Source organism: Aedes albopictus, chromosome 2, assembly GCF_035046485.1.
Source record: "Aedes albopictus strain Foshan chromosome 2, AalbF5, whole genome shotgun sequence".
Taxonomy (NCBI): domain Eukaryota; kingdom Metazoa; phylum Arthropoda; class Insecta; order Diptera; family Culicidae; genus Aedes; species Aedes albopictus.
Window position 1 is genome coordinate 111204986 of NC_085137.1, and position 19741 is coordinate 111224726.

The 19741-nt window shown below is 37.4% G+C and overlaps 2 protein-coding genes across 6 annotated transcripts in view; one reads left to right on the plus strand and one right to left on the minus strand.

The window, feature by feature from the left end:
• Positions 1–388: 388 nt before the first annotated feature.
• On the plus strand, positions 389–7119 carry LOC109420591 (trans-1,2-dihydrobenzene-1,2-diol dehydrogenase). The gene is made up of 3 exons (XM_019694954.3): positions 389–890; positions 5983–6521; positions 6586–7119. The coding sequence occupies exons 1-3, from the start codon at positions 686–688 to the stop codon at positions 6871–6873; spliced, it is 1032 nt and encodes a 343-aa protein (XP_019550499.2). The 5' UTR covers positions 389–685; the 3' UTR covers positions 6874–7119.
• A 6172-nt stretch (positions 7120–13291) lies between these two features.
• Positions 13292–19741, minus strand: part of LOC109420670 (uncharacterized) — an 84835-nt gene continuing 78385 nt past the window's right edge. For all 5 annotated transcript variants that reach the window (XM_019695093.3, XM_029852886.2, XM_019695094.3 and 2 more), the window contains exons 3-4: positions 15545–15845; positions 13292–15220 (exon numbers count right to left, since the gene is read on the minus strand). In XM_019695093.3, the coding sequence (XP_019550638.2) occupies positions 15104–15220; positions 15545–15845 (418 nt within the window). In that variant the 3' untranslated portion in view covers positions 13292–15103. The remainder of the gene's footprint in view (positions 15221–15544; positions 15846–19741) is intronic.

A 19741-nucleotide genomic window follows, 5' to 3' on the forward strand; every position in this document is an offset into this window, starting at 1 on the left:
GTGCACCGAAGACCTCAATTCGATCCGACGTATCTCTGCGCTGTAATCACACTTTAAAGGTGTGTGCACACTATTGTGTCAGTCCAATTTGGGGTGCAGTCAGCAATAGTATTACAATTAAAATTCTTTGTATGTTAAAAAATCTACATATGTGCAATTATCTGTTAAACTAGCTTTGTTCATTTTCCCAACACCACCGCATACATCAGATGACTAACAGAACATTTTGTGCCTTCGTCCGGTTCAGTGAACCGTGCGCTCTTCTGCCTATATCTCGCGCTCTATCTCTACAAATCTATGTGGGCGCTACTGTTCGGAAACAACGACAATCCGTTGTCTTCCAATGCAATGTCCATTGGCGGCAAGGTTCTTCTGTGTCACACCAAGAACAACGATCGAATCGCTCGCGCAAGCACGAGCAGATGCTACTGGTGTGGTGCCTCCGATTGGGCAATAAATAAAAATGCATTCGCGCGCCTCTCCAACCGAACTATCTCAGCTCGGTTCGGTCGGATAGTGTCGTGTGGGTATCCCAAATTGCGATCTAGATGCGATCGAGGGTAGATTCGTTGAGGTGTAGTGTTGTATCTGGTGAAAGTAAAAGTGAAGATAAGATATCGTTTCTAGAAGCTAGTGAATTGTTTGGATTTTGATTCGAGTTCTGAGAATATCCATTGCGAAGAAAATGCCTCCATTGCGTTGGGGAGTCGTTAGTGCTGGGACGACTGCACATGATTTCGTCTGTGCTGTATCGACGTTGCCCGAGTCGGATCACAAGGTGGTTGCTGTTGCAGCCAAAGGACTAGATAATGTACAAAAGTTTGCAGAATTACACGGGATTGCAGCGTTCCATGTTGGTTACGAGGCATTAGCTAGGGATCACAATGTTGGTAAGTCTGGGCACATTGAGATCCTTTTTGATTGTGACATGATAGAACAAATACGAAATAATTACAACATTGAAGCTCTAGGAAGTTTCTGGTAAAAGGGATTTTTTTTAAATATCCATAGGACATGATAGAACTATCAAATCAGCATCAGAATATCAGGCATAGTTTAATCACAGACAAACAGACGTAACAGCTTGAACAATTTTCATGGAAATCCATCGCTCAGTCTACACTACCATCACCTGGTGGAAAAGTTGCACGAATCACTTTGTTGTGCAATATCGTCAACAGAAGGCGCTAGTGTGAAACGTTAAACGCATAGAAAAACGATGCGCGCGCCTCTGGTTGTGAAAGTCACAACTATGAAAATTTAAAATGATAGTTAAAAGCGTGGTCGATGGAAATTTCGCAAGTGTTACGTCTGTTTGTCTGTGGTTTAATCCTCTGATGTCTATTTAAGCAAAACACGGACTCGTTTAGCATTTCCAGTGAGGTATTCACTCTTTGAAGGAAGCACGACACTTCATAATGGACTAGCATAGCATGCAACGGCCAGTGGCACAGCCGAAAACTTTCCCTGACAGCTACAGCTGCAGCGGAAATCATACCCCCATTTCAATATTGTTGGTGCTAAATAACCTAAAAAATAGCCATAAATTGTGAAACTGATTATTTTTTCGGGAGTATCAAGTTTTCTAATCTGTCTTTGGAGTATACATTAAAAAAAAAACTACGGGTGTAATAGTAACTTTTCACAACATAAAAAGCCACTATATGCAATCTACTATATCCAATGGAATTTTTTAAAACATTATTAGCTAAAGTAATTCCAATTTTTGTACATCATTTCGCTTTTTTACAGGGTACAATAAGAAATATTGTTCCTTCACGAAAAAAAGTTATTTATGACTTGTAAAATATTCTAAAACAACCGAAAGGCTGAAAATGTTCAGTAATTTCTATTACAAAATCGTTGTATCTCGGAAACGGTTGCATTTTGCAAAATTTCGATGTTAACCTTTTTATTGCAAATTACGCGTACTTTCATAAAATCGAGTTGAAGAGTACATATTTCAACAGATTAACCTTCCTTTTTCATCACGTTGGAAACAGCTCGCTGACGCAGTGTACGGTTTAGGTAAAAAATGACCGTAATGCCAAAGAAGGGTTTATTTTTTAATTTTCAGCGCGGCAAATATGGATAAAAGATGGATCCATATTTGCCGCACTGCCATAGTGCCGCGTCAAAGTGAGAGTGAGAGTGCGCGTCCAAAGGATTTGCGTGGATTTGCTGTTGTTGATATTCTTTTTTGCGGCTTCGCACACGCGCACTCCCACTCTCACGCGTAACTATAACGGCGCCCTGACACTGTGCTGTGAAAGTTTGGAAGGAAGGGAAACGGCTTTTTCAACCCGTTTCTGTTGTAGCGACGGCTATGAACATGTTTATATACATGAGTTGTATATGTAGAGAGCAGAGAGAAAGTATATAGAAAGATACAAAGTAGGAGGAAAGGGACGGGCCAGGGATTGAACCCTGGACCTTCTGCATATAAATCAGAAGCGGTAGCCACCACCAAGCCCGTCCGGAGGATATTCCGCATCTTGCACTTAAAATCACTTCTCATTCTTATAATTGGCATTTTTAGGAAAAACAAAACTCTATTACGCTGTAAGGACACTCATGCTGCAATCGTTCCTCTACCCCTCATTAAACGGTTTTTCACTTATCCGGCTGTATTCCGTCACGATCACTTCAACAAAAAGAAAAACACTCTAAAACCGCATCAGAACAATAATTATTTAGCATGACTACGCTGCCACTAAGCACTATTCCGATTAGATGGCTCAGCTGTGTCAGCCATTTCACTGCCAAATCGGCCGAATCGAACTTTATGGGCTGTTTGCAGTTCAGAAGGAATTTCTCAGCCTATCTTGATGCATGGGGAATTCCTTGCCTGAATCGCTCAAGAAATCGCTTTTTCTTCGATCGCAGTACGCAGTTCCGAAGAAATGACAGTTCAAATGGCAGTCTCTGTAGGAAGTTTCTGCCATGAATCGCTCAAGAAGTTTCTTGAGCGATTCCTTTCAAACACGAAACTGGGCTTTACGCGGAGGCGAAAAAACGTGACGCGAAAATTTTGAAGCAACCGCCCGCACGCACGGATTACTGCGACCGTTTCAGCTGATCTTTAACAACGCTTATTAATGGTGTTTTAATAAACTGATAATATACATGAAAAGATGAATGAATTATTAGTGAAATTCCGACAGCTCAGGTGAGATTTGAACTCACGGCCCTTTTTCGCTTATTGTTCCTGGAAGTACTTTGGTATATACAGTTGATTATGTAACACTGCTTTACGTAGTGGCAAAAGCTATTATCACAAGTGTAGACCTGAAGCTATGGTCTCCGGAGTAGTTTGGCTGATCTGGAATACCTCAAAAGTATCTTAGAATTACTCATGAATTGTCAGGGGGGTAATAGATTATAGTTGGATATATAATGTTATAGTTCATTGTGAGAATAACTGCTGCTAGTTTCAAGAGATAATCTTCAGGGCAGTTTGGACGACCCTAAATGTCCCATAGATTTATAGTAATATTGATTTGTCCAGTAACCGCGTTTGATTATGCAACGTTACATAGGTTATCAGATATGGCTGCTGTTACGAGTGTAGACCTGAAGTTCTAAACTCTAAGGTAGTTTGGTTAATCTGGAATATCTTTATAGTGTTTCTAAATGACATTTTAAATTTCAAGAGCTTCACGAATCCCAGTAGATTGTGTATGTAATGCTATTATTTATGGCGAAAACACAACATTGTTCTTGTAGATTTGAAGGACTTCATTATAGGACAGTTTGGACGACCCTGAATGTCTCAAAGATTTATAATAATATCTAGTATACTTCAGATTGGTCCAGTAACCACGGTTGATTATGCAACGTTACTCAGTTTATCAGATATAACTACTGTTACGAGTGTAGACCTGAAGTTCAAAACTCCAAGATAGTTTGGCTGAATATCCCTATAGTGTCTCTAAATGGAATGATAGATTTCAAGAGCCCAGTAGATTATAAAATGCTATTGTTGCATGTCAAAACCACATAAAATTATTCTTGTAGATTTAAAAGACTTCACTGTAGGACAGTTTGGAACCCCTAGAACATCCCAGAATATAAAATACCTTTTGATATTCTTGACGAATGAATATACAGGGTGTTAGGTTCGAGAGTGCAAACTTTTTAAAGGGTGATAGAGGACCAGAAATGGTGAAAAAATTGTTCTACGCATATGGTCAAATCTCAACCGTTACGTAGTTATTGAACATTCCATGTTTTTGATTATTATTGCCTTAACTGGCTATAACTTTAAAATGGTCAATTTTATCGCAGTTTTTTTACCCTTATCCGAAAGATTATTGAATTTTCTATCAATCAACACCTTTGAATGAATTTGGTTTAGTTAAACAACTAAGTTTACTAGAGCAAATAGCTCATAAATAGCGTGTTTTAAATTGGTTTGTCAATTATCTTTGAAAAATGCGTATTAAATTAAAATTATTTTTTAGACAAAGTTGTGGCCCCTGTTCCACTCTACAATTCATTCTTTTACACCAAACTTCTAGCTCTTATCGTTTTCTTACAATTTCGATTTAAATATGCGGCATAGTGCGCAAAAAATGCTTACCTGTTGCAAATTTATGATCTGAAATGCGATGTTTAAATCAAAATTGCAAGGAAACGATAAGAGCTAGAAGTTTGGTGTCAAAGAACGAATTGTAGAGTAGAACAGGGGCCACAACAAGAAAGAATTTTAATTTATTACGCATTTTTCAAAGATCATTGACAAAACCAATTTAAAACACACTACTTATGAGCTATTTGCTCTAGAAAACTTAGTTATTTAACTGAACCAATCCACTCAAAGATGCCAGTTAATAGAATATCCAATAATCTTTCGGATAAAGGTAAAAAAAAACTGCGATACGTTAGACCATTTTCAAGTTATAGCCAGTTAAGGCAATAATAGTAAAAACATGGAAAGTTCAATAACTGCGTAACGGTTGAGATTTGACCATATGCGTAGAACAATTTTTTTCACCATTTATGGTCCTCTATCACCTTTTAAAAAGTTTGCACTCAGGAACCTAACACCCTGTATATGAACGTAACTCAAATCCAAATTCAGCTTTTAAAACAACTGGCATGCCAATTATTTCGTTTCTCCAAATTTGATGGTGTTCAGGATGTACTAGGTTGTCAATAAAGTCTCCATAAAGTTTTCCCTAATGAAGAACTCAATTTGCAACAGCTTTGCCGAAGACAGTGCTCTGTGTTATTAAATGTGTGAATTTATTTCAGTTTCTATGTTGGAATCATGTATGACCCCCGGCTCCAAAGGGTTAAGATGCATTTCATTGGGAACTCGAAGCTTTCATGGGTTTCAAGGGATCTCTGACGATTTCAGGGGGTCTTAGAGACGTTTCTCAGGTTTGTCAGGATTTCAAGTTTTATCAAGATTTAGGGTATTTTTGGGAACTTCAGGAGATCAGGGTCGTCTAAGGGGTTCAGAGGCTTTTAGGGTGTCTCGGGAGGTTTTAGGGGAAACCAGGGGATCTCACGGATTCCAATAAGTTTAGAAGAAGTTTCAGGGGGTTTAGATGTGGCGCTGGTGCTTCCCAAATCCCTCTGAAATGGCTCTTAATCCCCATAAAACGCGACTGAAAGAACTGAAAACCTTCTTCAAACAAATCTGAATCTCCCTTGAAACTCTCTGAAATCTCCCTGGAAGTATTATCCCATAAACATGACTCTGGGGAAATATGTGCTCAGCAAAATGCATAAGCGAATCAATGCTATGAGGTACTCCAATTCAAGAATTTTTGTTTTTTGATAACCTTGGCACACATTCCCTAGCTACGCGAATGTTGAGCTTATACAGTTATACACGGATGATCCATAGATCAATTATTAGAAGACAAGAAATCTACATTTTTTTATGTCACAATAGAAAAAGCTAACCTGATTAATTTTAATTTGATGGACTAATTTTGTGTTCAAAAAATAAATGTATTCTCTACTTTCTAGACATTGTCTACATAGGTGCAGTCAACACAGTTCACTATGAACTCGCTATAATGATGCTGGATGCCGGCAAACATGTACTCTGCGATAAACTCCTATGCGTGAATGAAGGACAATCTAAGGCACTGCTGGACTATGCACGTGAGAAGAAGCTATTTTGCATGGAAGGTATGTGGTCCAGGTTCTTCCCAGCCTATAGCCATCTGCGGGAACGAATCAAGAAAGACGACCTAGGAGACATCAAGGAGATCAAGATGGAGCTGGGTTTCCCTATCAGCAAGGTGGAACGGATCCGAATGGGTCATCTGGGCGGAGGAACGGTGCTCGATCTAGGGGTTTACAACATCCAGCTGGCCTTGTGGGTCTTTCAGAAGTTCCCGGATGAGATCGTGGCCGAAGGGAAGCTGAACGAGGAAAATGTTGACACCGAAATGAACGTTAAACTTCGATTTCCTTGTGGAGGAGTTGCCCATATGAAAACTAGCGGTGTGAAACAACTGTCTAACGAGGCGATCATCACTGGAACCGAGGGGAAGATTACGGTAAGATGACTGCAATGGATGACGTATTGTTCTGATTCTTTTCTGAAATCCATCTTTTTTGCAGCTCTACGATTTCTGGTGTCCGATCGAGCTGACCGACATCGACGGAACGGTGCGATCATACCCCCTAGCGAACTCGAAGATTGAATGTATTCTCAAGAACAGTGTAGGATTACGTTACGAAGCGGAGGAATGTAGAAAGCGTATTATGACCGGTGAGCTGGAGTCACCAATAATGGCGCATAAGGATAGTTTGGACGTGGCTCGGGTACTGGACAACATTCGGAAGCAAATCGGAATCGAATATGCCGAAGATTTTATCTTTAAGCCGAAAAGAGATAGCTTGAAGTGAATAGGAATTTTGTGATTTTTTTTTAGTTTTCCAATCGTATGTTAACAAAGTTAGGTTCTACTCAAACGCCAACTGGTCAAAATCTGCAATGAAGGAACTTGAAACTTCGGATCAAATTAAAGAATACTTATTGTTTGATTTAACACCCTAAAATATTTATTTTAATACATGTGACATATGTGTTTGTACCTGTTCGAGTTGTGATTGAGATAGTTAATAAAATGATAATGTTTACTATACCTAAAATACTTGGGGTCCTACCAAGGTTCCTTCATTTATTTCACATAACTTCTTTTTGATATTTGGAGGACCAATAATTTCAATAGTCCAGAGATTCGACCAGAGATTCCTTCAGAAATTCGTACAGGAATTCCTTTACAAAATCTTCCAGAAATTTCACCAAAGTTTATTAAGAAAAAATAATGAAGCACTACAAATGCTCATTAAAATATAACATATTATAGTGGAACATTACAAATGCGTAATAAATTAGGACATCACACTTGGACAAACACAACACAGAACATGAATTTTGCCCTGTTACCCTACTGGATAACAATTTCCGATGACAGGATGACGAGGTTTCATAAATGTTTTGGTCCATCAGTCAATCCTGTTATCGTATTTTGTCTGGCAGGTTGCCTTTCGTTCGCAGCATTGGTTGCTTTCATAGCTTGAGTTTTGTCTAGGAATTTATAATCCTAAGGGGGCATCCCGATTCGGGTTTCCTCACTAGAGTTCTATAACTTGAAGTCTGTGCCAGGGAAAGGTTTCCATCTCTAGTACTTAGTCATGGTCCGAAATGGCCTGAATGTTGGCAATCGAAATAGGATTGCGGGCCTCTATTTTGTCAGAGCCCTATAAATGTGCATTAATACTAGGGGAATATTTACAAGTTAAAATAACACATTTAACACAAAAATAAAACTTGTAATAAGTTTCACTAAGAAATTACTTTAGGGATTCCGTTATAAAAATCTTCAGGGAGCCTAATGACTAATCATCCTTTGGAAATTTCTCTATAAATTCCTCCAGAAATTTCTCCAACTCCTTCAGAAAATCTTACACATATTCCTCCTAAACCTGCTCCTAGATGTGTCCAAGAATTTCTTTCCATTTCTCCGAATTTTTTACAAAAAATCCTCCAGAGTATGCTTTTTATAAATTCCTCTTGTAATGTAAACTTACTTTAGATTCCTCCACACGTCTCTCCATTGGTTCCCCTGGAAAGCCTTTCATGGAGTGTTCCTGATTAGTTTCTCCATGGATTCTTGAAAACGTCCTCCGAAGATTCTTTCGGGAAATCTTCACGGATTACTTCAGGAAATTCCTCCAGCGATTCCTTCAGAAAATCACAAAATCTTCAGGGATCCTTTATAAAACTTTTCCAGTTTTCTGTAAGAAGATTCTCAAAGGAGGCCACGAGCTCCTTTGGGAAACCCACTAAGGATACCTTCAGAAATTCCCAAGGGGTTTGTTCAGAAATTCCTCTGACGATTCCTTTTATAGATTCCTCAAGAAATTTCCTTTGTTTTTTTTCAGAAATTAGTCCAAAGATTTCTTTACAAAATCATCTTTGGATTCCCTTAGAATTTTTCCCGGAAACATTCTCCAGGTATTTTTCCAGAAACTCTTTCAGGGAATTCAGGGTTCTACATAAAATTTCTTAAAGGTATCTTATAGAAAATCTCGCATAGATTGCTTACCACAATTCCTCAATGACTTTTTACAGGAATTCCTCTAGAATTTTCTTCAAAAATTCCTCTAGAGATTCCTGCAGATATTTCTTCAAGGATACCGTTGGAAAACCTTCACTGATTTCGTAAGAAAATCATTCAAGGGTACCTTCAAAAACTCCTGCAGAGTGATTCCTACAAAATTCCTTACATAGATTCATTAAGAAATTCTTCCACAAATTTCTTCAGAAATTATACCAAAGATTCCTTTACAAAACCTTTCATAGATTACTTGAAAAATTGTTTCAAAGTTTCTTTTTAAGAGATTCTTCCATGGATTCCTCATGAATATCCTCCATAGATTTTTAGGGGAATTTATCCATGAATTATATTAGAATATCTTCCATGGACTACATGAGAAATTTCTTAAGTTTTCTTCAAAAATTCGTGCAGATTTTCCTTTACAATTTCCTGTTGAAATTCCTTCAAAAATTTCTCCAAGAACTCTAGCAAAAATTCCTCCGATGATTCGTTCAAAAATTCATCCAGCGTTTTAATCAGAAAATTAGAAATGCACAAATACTTCAGAAATTTAGAAGATTTCGATCATATGCTAATTTTACACTCAACCTTCCTTTATAAAATCTTCCAATAATTACTTCAGAAATGCTTCCAGGCATTCATTTACAAATTTTTCCAGAGTTGTCTTCAGGAATTCTTCAAATGGTTATTTCAAAAATTCTTACAGGGATTGCTGTACAAATATATTGTGCGTAGGACGTGTTGTATAGGGACCCTAAAATTTGGAAACCTTGAGTAATCAGCTCTGATTTTACCATGATAGAAGACTGTGCACGTTGATTATACTGAAGTTGAAGAATCGGCCCTTGATCCTCAGCCTGCACATTCTTTCGTCCGCATGCTGTTCGATACCGAACCCACATTCCTTCAGTATATCGGTGAGTATGCGGGTGCTCCCAATGAAGTTGAGAGATCGGCAGTGGCATGAACCGAGCTTCCAAGCCTTTTTGCTCGCAGGGGTCGATACCATTAGCCTCAGTTTGGATTTTTTTACGGCTGGCTTGCAGGGCCAGACACCAACCTCCTAACATTCCGGAGGACCATGCTTCACAGTTTAGCTTAGAGTCCTTCACTGGCATTCGAACGTTGATCTGCCGCTCATAACATGAAAAACAGACGCTGTTTTGGGCCGGTCATCCTAGGGAACAGACGCCAAGCTTGCAGAAGCAGCCTTTGGACAACTGACCAGCATGAAAGCTTGCTTGGCCGACAAAGAAATCCTCCACAAGCGGTCTCAATCAGTTCAACATAATACGATTTAGGCTCAGTGTACCAGTTATGGCTATAGCACCTCAAATTCGCCATAGGGAATCGCGCCACTTGGGCGGTGGCTTCTATATTCGTCTGTTTTCCACTATAACTCAGTCAAATTTGAACCAATTGACACAACTTTTGGAATGTGGTGAGATAGGTATAGTATCTACCCGTGTACAACATTTCAAGTCAATTGGTTCAAAATTGACTGAGTTATAGTGGAAAACAGACGAATATAGAAGCCACCGCCCAAGTGGCGCGATACCCTAGTTCAGTGGTGCTCAGGCTGGAGGATACCGCGGGCCAAATTTGCAATTCGGGATCGATTTGCGGGCCGCACAAACCATCGATGCACAAAAACAACAAAAAAAAAAACAATTCTAAAGCATATTTATTAAAAATCTGAACTGTTCAATTTAGATTCATAAGTTTGGTTGAGAAAAACGTTTGAGCTTCAAATTGAAATTCAAACAAACAATTTTGCAGTTGCCCCTAGAATTGCCTTGAAGCCACTTCAAGAACTTGTCAAACAGCTTTTACAAGAATTTCTTTTGAATCGCTCCAACAAGGTTTGCTGGATTTTCTCCTGAAATTTCTTGTGGAGTTGCTCCAGAAGGATTTCCAGAAATTTCTTGAAGTTTTGTTTAGTTTTTCTAGAATTCTCTTGGAACACCTCCAAGAACTCCTCTTAGATTTGCCTTTGGAACTGCCCTGGAGTTACTTCAGGAATTCTTCATTAATCGTTTCCAAGAATTTCTCCTAGAATAGCTTCCGGAATTTTCCGAAAATTTTCCAGGAGTTTCTTCAAGATTTTAATAAATTCTTTCCATAAGTCTCTTCTAAAGTTGATGAAACACTTCATCATTAAATTTCTTCTAACATTAGATTTTTAACAATTGTTCCCGGAAATTTCTTCAACATAATCTTCTAAAGCTGCTGCATAAGTTGCTTCAAATTTATTATTCAAATTTTCCTCAGGCGTTCTAGGCATCTTTTGTGTCTTGGTGCAAAAATTCTTTTTTTGTTCTTCGAGGAATTTATTCTAAAGTTGTTTAAGAAATTTCTGTTAGAGTGGCTCCGGATCATTTTTCTAGGAAATGCTCATATAATTTCCATGCAGTATCGCCACAACTTTCTCATTGAGTTCTCTCCATATATTTCGCTAAGAGTTGTATAAATATTTCTCCAATAATGTTTCCCGGACTTTCTCCAAAAATGTATCCAAAAGTTTCTCCAAAAGGGCACAGGAGTCGCTTTATGAATCTCGCCTGAGATTTTTTTTCTTTGAGTTCGTTCAGGAGTTTCGCTTGGACAATTCAAATTGGATTCGTAAGTTTTGTTTCGAAAAATGTGTGAGTCTTATAATAGAAATTTAAACAAACAGTGAAAATTAAACAATATTGGCAACCTAGTTGAGATTTGTTGAGAATTTTGTCAAAAAGTTCGGGCTTTGTGTTTTTATGTTCTTGAGAAAGGCGAAATGTGAAATATTTGCTCAGCGTTGCATTGACTGCGCTTAGAAACTGCAACAAATTTTTAAATGATTCAAGATTACATTTTTAACAAACTTTCATTTGATTCGTACCACTTATAAATAACTATAAGCTGGCTTCGTGACTTAGCTGAAATGCCGAAATATTTCGGAGTTGCGATTTCGAATCCTACCAGAACGGATTGTTCTTTTTGTTTATTTATCATTTAATTTGTGTTCAACACTATAAAAATTGATCAGCATTTTTTTTGTTTGATTTCTTAATAAATTTAACGAGTTATTTCAAATAATCGTTCAAAAATTTCGATTCGTCTTAAAGTACTCCGCGGGCCGCATCTTAAGGCTTGGAGGGCCGCATGCGGCCCGCGGGCCGCAGGATGAGCACCACTGCCCTAGTTGATGTTCAACCTTTAATGATTAAAATCAACAAGAAAAAAATCGTGAACAACGTTCACAAAAGATGGTTGCAATCATTCAAACTTCACAATTTGCTCAAATTATGTTAGAAATAAATAATTTTCCTTAACTTTTCGGCTTCCTTGCACCCTATTTCGCCATAGTGTTCACCCAAAATAATATTCACCTTAGGTTTACGTGAAAGCATACATAGATTTTTTCCACTGTATTTTTCACGTAAAATCAACTTGGGGGTCCGGTAATGCAAAGCCAGCCAGATCCTAGTTCAATGTAAAAAGTTGTCAGATAACAAATACGTGATTTTCCAGTTTATCTTAAACAGCTGCCAGATTATCATAACATGAACCTCCAATAATTACCACTGGATTTTACTGATATTATTTATCATCATGGAGTATTTTGTTATTGATTTCACCCGGATTAATACACTTGATAAATAAACGCATTCAGTTTATTGAGCAGTTTATAAATAAAAAGAAATCAAAATAAATAAACACTTATTCTAATCACAAATTCTTATCGCTTTTTCTGCATGTAACAAACCGGACGCCACCGCTTCCAATAAGTCTTGAAGCGTACTTCCGTTGAGCATCAGTTGTGCATTCTGGGTTGTCTAAAAATAGAATTAATGAATAATTAATTTATTTGAAAACCAAATATTTTACGCACGAGAACTTACGTTTAGTTTTCTCCGCGAGCTGATACGCGCAAAAAGTATCTCGTACGATCAATCCGTACCCGTTCGCTCCAAGTACTTCCAAATCCTGCAGGGACAGCGTCAACAGATTATTAAGTCCAATATCACACTCTGGAATAATTGATGTAATTGTTTGAAAAGTACATTTATTATTTATTTCGATTACTTACGTTTGATAATCTCCGAAAAATGCGACTAATGTCCAGAGGTCTGCGAGGATGTCCGGCGCCATGTTGATTTTGGTAGTTTTCACACAGGAAAGTCACTTAAAGCTGGAGTGCTACGTGACCAATCACGTAGCATGAATATGATAAAATGTAGCTCGAATGAGAATATCACGTAGAGATTACCAATGAATTAGAGGCTTTTATCGGAATCCGATAAACTAGGAATAAGGAAAGCAAATTTCAATTCAAGTGATGAATCACGTACATCTAACGGGAATATTTTTTTGCGTGTTGGCTAATCCCATAAGGAATGCATGTAAATAGTGCGAAGTGGAGCCCAAATTAACAAATGTGTCCATAACTGGTACAGGGTTCCTATCATTGGCACACGCCGTAATAAATACTTAAATTAGATTTGGCTCAGTTTCTACATTTTTCCTGTAAAGCTTGACAACTAATGCATCATTTGACATATCGATGACATTCGTCGGTCTTCTTCTTATTTTTGTAGAAATAGTTTTCCTTAGGTAGTGCGATAACTGGTACAGGCACCCTAATAGGTTTTGATCAGACCACTATTGACCACCATCATACAGGCTTTCGGATAAAAGCAAACCTCGCAACAACAAATTGGTTTGATTTTCTTGAAACTCCTATACAGTTCTTTATTATTATTCAATAATACACATGTTGCTTTTTTCATTTTATATTTCATCTCCTTCATTCTCTTATCGGTTATCAGTGTTTCCTACACTGTTTAAGCTATTTTTTTTATTAAGTGTACTCTTTTAATCCTAAACACATCGCTCCATCATTGTTTGCGTTCCTCCGCGCGGATTTCCATCATGATTTAATTCAATACAACTTTAAATAACTTTGTTTATATATTAAATTTATATGTTTTATAGCTCTGCGCTATCATCGTCCCTAAATGAAGAACCAATAGTCAATGGGGTTGCTTACCAAAATTAAGATGATAGACTAAATCAAACGGTTTTCCACCCTCCTACGACACACAATCAATGGATGTCTGTTGAGGGAAAACTCAATCACAAACAAAGTTTCATTTTTTCTCGTTTCATCGTTCCCATTTCGATCGATCGAAGTTTGTTTGGTTGCATTTCAGTTGTTGCAGTGTGGTTTGGTATTTGCATATGTTTAGAGTTTAGAGAGGGTTAGAAAACCGATAGCTTTCCATAAGTTTTGCATTAATTATTCACTACGGATAGGCATTTGAATTTTCTGTTTTTTTGTATTGTGTTTTTGTGAAAGTGTCTGTAAATCCCTGATAGACCAAACCCTATCTTGAGTAGTTTTACGTTTAAATTTATTAAGTTCTTTGTACATAAAATGTGTTTACTTCTAGGCGGCAAATCAAGTTCTTAGCTTTCGACATATGACATGTCCAAGAAAAACGAATTAGAAACTGTCATGTCTAAAACTAGTCCTGACCCACTCTGTGCTCACTTTCGTTAATTGATTCAGTGCTTGTCCATTGCATAGGTATAGTTTGTGATAATTTAGTTACAGTTTAGTCGCTTATGGACGTGTCCTGAAAATTGATCACCGGTTCGTGTTTGCGTAGCAGCTTCTCGTCGTCTAGTTTACTTTACCAGTAAAGTATAAAATATGGTACTTTTGAATGAATGAAAAGTGTCAAGGATAATGGCGGACGCGTATTTTTATTTGGTAATAAGGAAAGACAACGATATCGACTAACTTAACATGAATTAAGCTTTCCATCAATCTTACATTACCTCGCATGATGAACTGAATGGATATCGTTCGATAACTACAAGTGGTAATTTCAAATACAACATGTTCATCTGCAATGAACCAGCGAACATTTTCCAAGCAAGCAAACCACTGAGACATGTTGAACATGCACGTCATTCATCAGCATGAACACTGGAATTTTTCCGTCACGTCATCTCGCATAACCAAATTGAGATTAAATGAATCAAAACAAAAATTAATACTCCAATCGGGGGTTCGATTAATTGCAATCATTAGGATTCTTACTTACTGCTTAGGTTCCGTTTAAAGTTAAATTATACATTTATAGATTTTAATGTAATTTTGTTTTTTCTTCGTTCGAATCTATGATAAGCAATCATCTGGTTTAGTTAGTCAGCTGGAGTATGCTTTTCTCGTTCACTTCATCTCTCTTCGGCTAAGTAGGCTAGTTGCCGGTGATGACGCTTCCTGCAGCTTAGAGATTACCATCCAATGAGAATGAGTTAGCCTACTACGATACTCCACTCTGCCGGATACTGCTAACAGTTTCAATTTAAACTTGTAATTTCATCTCTAATTGTTTTATTTCTCGTAGAATTACTTTTGTATAAGTAATGTGTGTGTGTTTTTTTTCTTAACTGTAAAGTGAGGATGGGGCTCACGAGGAGAAAGTTGTTTGCTCTTGCACTTTACTTAAGGTGGGACCCGCTTACTCGACGTCGTGGAACTTCAATATGGCACGTCCAGGAATCTCTGAGCTGGCCAATTTCCGTACCACTTCTGCGGCCTGGTCCGAGGGGAATACTGTGTGTGGTGGAGGTTCAATCTGAAAAAATGGAAAAGAACAGCTATTAACACTCTTTTCTGACTAATATCAGATGAGAGTGTCGGAGAAATTTCAATCATAAGACACAGTGTCCAATTCACGAGTATACAAGGATATAAAATCGTATAAAACTCAATGTTGCATGTTTATCTAACGCTTCTACAGATTGTGGTTTAGTTGGTAAGAGCGCCAGTTAATCAAATAGAGTTGTGGGATCTAATCCCGCAACGGTTTTTATCTTCGTTGGTTTACAATTACATGTGTTTACTGTATACTGTGTCTTAAAACTCTCTCTTATTCAATTGCCCTCCCCTGAATACAAACCTCGCCGGAATCCACCAGCTTAACCAGTTCGTGCAGCTGCTCGATGGTACCGGTAGGGACCACCTCCACGAACACTCCGCGCTCCTCTGCCCGCTTGGCGAACCGAGCCATTAGCTTTTCGGCAATCTCGTCACTGATGAACACGTGGCCGCCCTTGGTTAGACACTGCATCGATCGGTGCAAGCTGCGCGACGTCGTGCCGAAGTCGATCACAATGTCCACCAGTCCGTCGCAGGCGTCGTGTGTGCGCTCGATCAGCTGCTTCTCGTACAGATCCTCGTTCCACTGGACCACGTTGACTCTGGTGGAGATAGGGACATCGGTGGATGATGATCAGTAAAATTGCATTTTGTATAGAATAACATAAAACTTCGTAAGGTGAAGGGGTATAATGGCCGGGGCCTGTGGCACAGATGATCATGGGTTGGTGTCCACAGTTGTCGTTGGAAGAAGTTTTTATTAGTGAGAAGGAATGGAAAGTTATATAAACTATAGTGACATTGGTAAGTGATGCGATCTATGTAACATGTTTTCAAATAACGCAATATTCTGAAGATAATGCTAATGAAGATTACTTCGGAAGACTGTATCTAGGCTCCTTGAGCACTGATCGCCCTAAGTAGAATTCTAACTGCAGCTCTGAAATAAATTGACATTGGCGCAACCAGCTTTTTCTTTTTTTTTCACTCTCCTAAACATACCAGAAAGAGCGTAATGAATGGAGAAAATGGAAAAGCTGGCTACGCCATTGTTGCTTGCAATTTAATATCTGTAAAATGTATGTATTTCTATATAATTATTTAAAAGTTATTCTAAAACCGCTATTGAAAAAAAAAAACAAAAAATATGGAAATTATTTCGAAATGCGAATGTTTAAGGCAATCTATGCTTCCATAAAATTATTTACTTTACTAATACATTTAACTTTGAAAAATGAACCTAATCTCTGAAATTGATTGTTTACAAATTATTTCTGAATCAATTTTTCACCTTTTTTTTGTAGAATGGTAATTTTTTAAAAGCTTCGAAGTTTTTAAATATAATTCTATAAGTTTTCCGCCAAGGAAATTTCATGTTAGTTCTGAACTTCAGCTAAAATTTCAGAGCGCCCTTGAAACCCCCCCTGAAGCCCCCTGAGATCTCCTGGAACACCTCTGAAACCCCTCTCCTGAGAGACCCTCGATTGCTCTCCACTTGAAACCACCTACAGTTCTGGCAAGAATAAAGTAAACACTAATCATTCTTCATACAAAATGGTCAAGTTTGGAAACCTATACTTCTGTCCATTGTGGCAGCCATGTTTGTATTCTCTGATGTTTCTCCTTAATTGTGAAGAATCTCAAGGAGAAAAAATCTGGAGCAGCTTTAGGATAAATTACGGGAGAAGCCTTGAATAAAAACTTGAAGGAATTCTGAGGACATTCCTAGAGGAACTTTGGGAAATATTTATGAAAAATGCTGGTTTTTGTAGAAGATCATAGAAAACTTCAGAAAAATTTTTAGAAGAAATTTAATGAACTCCTTCGTGAGCAACTCCATAAGAAACTTATGGAATTACTTCACTAAAATATTCAAGAAACTCCAGGAAAATGACAAGGAAAAATTTCAGGAAAAATTCCGAAATCATTCTAGGAGAAATGCTTGGAAAAGATTCCTGAAGTAACTTCAGGGCAATTCCAAAGGCAAATCCAAGAAAAGTTCTTGGGGGTGTTCCATGAGATTTCTAGTAATACTAAAAGAATCTCCAAGAAAAAATTGGAAAAGCAGTTTCAAGAGAAGCTTTTGAAGCAACTCCAGAAGAAATTTCAGCATACATTTTTGGAGCCATTCAGAAGACATTCATATAAAAGTTGCATGAGAAATTCCTGAAGTGGCTTCAGGAAATTTCAGGGACGACTCCAAAATTGTTTATTTAAGTTTGAAATATTGAAATTCAAAGTTAAAACTCAAACATTTTTCTAAACCAAACTTATGAATCTAAGTTGATTTTTTCCTTGAAATACAAAAAAAACTTAAAGTTCTGCAAAATATATAGTAGAACCAGGAAAATCCACAGCTTATGAGTCAATTGTTGTCACTTTAAGATAAATAGAAACTCCAAATGGGAGTAGGTTATAAAGTTTGTCCCTTACAGTTCAAAATTTCAATAAATGTGTTGTTCTTTTAGTTGTTTTTGTGCAGCGATATTATTTGCGGCCCGCAGGTCGATCTCGAATTATAAATTTGGCCCGCGGTATCCCTCAGCCTGAGCACCACTGCTTTGGTGTATGTTTATTATTTGAGTCAAATTACTTTTAACTGTGGATGAAAAACAAACAGACGTGGTTTTTGGCATTTTGTTCAATCATGACCAATTTTCATTCGCATAATAGATGGTTGTTTTACGCTACAGTTCAAAGTTCTGTGATGATAATCATGAAATTTCGTTAGCAATTATGATACTTGTAGAGACACTTTCTTACAAAATTTAATCAACTTTGATCAATTGGTTTGAAAGCTACTGGTGTTGATAGGGGTGAGTGCTAGTGAAAATTTTTCGTGTTTTCATGTGCGATGTGTGTCTATTCATAACTTTTGAATTTCTCTGCAAATTTTCATGAAATTTTCACAGAAGTTAGTTGATTATGTGTATATTATGCCTGCAAAATTTGATGATAGTTGGTATAGTAATTTAAATAGTACAATCGAAACATTAAAGAGTGCTGACTGATGTCTGAGGGACTAAAATCACGTTTAGTCCCAATACATGCTTCGACTATAAAATTGTTGATAGTGCATCGATTTTTTTGAAATTTTGCCTATGCAACAAATGTAGATTGGGAGGTTTCTGTTCAAAATTTCAGCCATTTCCTTTGCCAAATTCAAAAGTTACAGCGCTGGCAAGCAAAACTAGGGGCTGTACAATGGCGCACATTCTACTCTTTCATTGCTACAACAAAAAGTGCTGAACTGATTCACATGCAATTTTGTAGGTGAAATGAACATATCCTAAGATGTTATTGGGCCAAATTTTAGAATTTTTAATTTATCTATTGCAGAGTTATAGCTGTATTTCTGTGTCCCGATTATTGCGGATACAGGCTTTATTGGCGAAGAAGCAAGAGAAATCACTTTTAATAATCGTGTGAAATCAATAATTGAAAAAAAAAAAACAATAAGTTTTAACTATAGAGCCAGAAATACTAAATCAATTTCAATGTAAATTTGTAAAATCTGTATGTAAAGTATACATATAGACAGACATACTATGTAGAAATTTCATTCAGTTTTACTCAACCGTGAAAATTTTGTAGTCGTATTTGTGGCACAAAGTCGCAATAAGCAAAAATAGTTTTTGTATTGTCTATCCGGTTGGAATCAAGACAGACATTCAATCAAAAATTGTCATTTTCTTGGTCCACGAGTGTCGCAACTGTATCGCATCTAGTGCGCTGTGTTGCTGACAACAACGGGAAGGATGCGCACTACTTTTGACTTGATTCAAAAATATCGTGAGCTGGGTCGCGTCGCGACTTGATTGTGCGAAGTCCGGTTTGGTGGCGGTCCGACAATACTACTTTGAATGTTTTCAAGAAATATACACAGCTAGAAAAAATCAACGACTTCGGTAATGGTTCACCGAAATCTCAACCGCTGAGCGTTCGGTTAACATTATTATCGGAAAACATCAGTAAAATCAGTAAACGCTCAACGGTTGAGATTTCGGTGAACAATTACTGAATTCAGTGATTTTTTCTTACTGTGTAGCTCATCATTTTACTAAAAACATATTATTATAATAGTTTAATGCTGTGAAATTTAAATAGGAATCGGAGCAGTATTGACAGTTCTACAGTCAGTTCTAGTGCGTTGAAGCGGTTTTAATTTTAAATTTTAGAAAACAAAGTACTGGGCCGATTTTCATGAAAGTTTCACCATCAAATTTATGTTGGAAACTTACATCCAAATTTTTAGATGTTTTGACAAACTAACTAAGATTAACCAAAACAATGTTTCCTAATGGGTGCACAAGATTTTCAAACGTCATTCCTCTTGTTTCAACTATACAGGGTGTTAGGTTCCTGAGTGCAAACTTTTTAAAGGGTGATAGAGGACCATAAATGGTGAAAAAAATTGTTCTGCTCATATGGTCAAATCTCAACCGTTACGTAGTTATTGAACTTCCCATGTTTATGACTCTTATTGCCTTAACTGGCT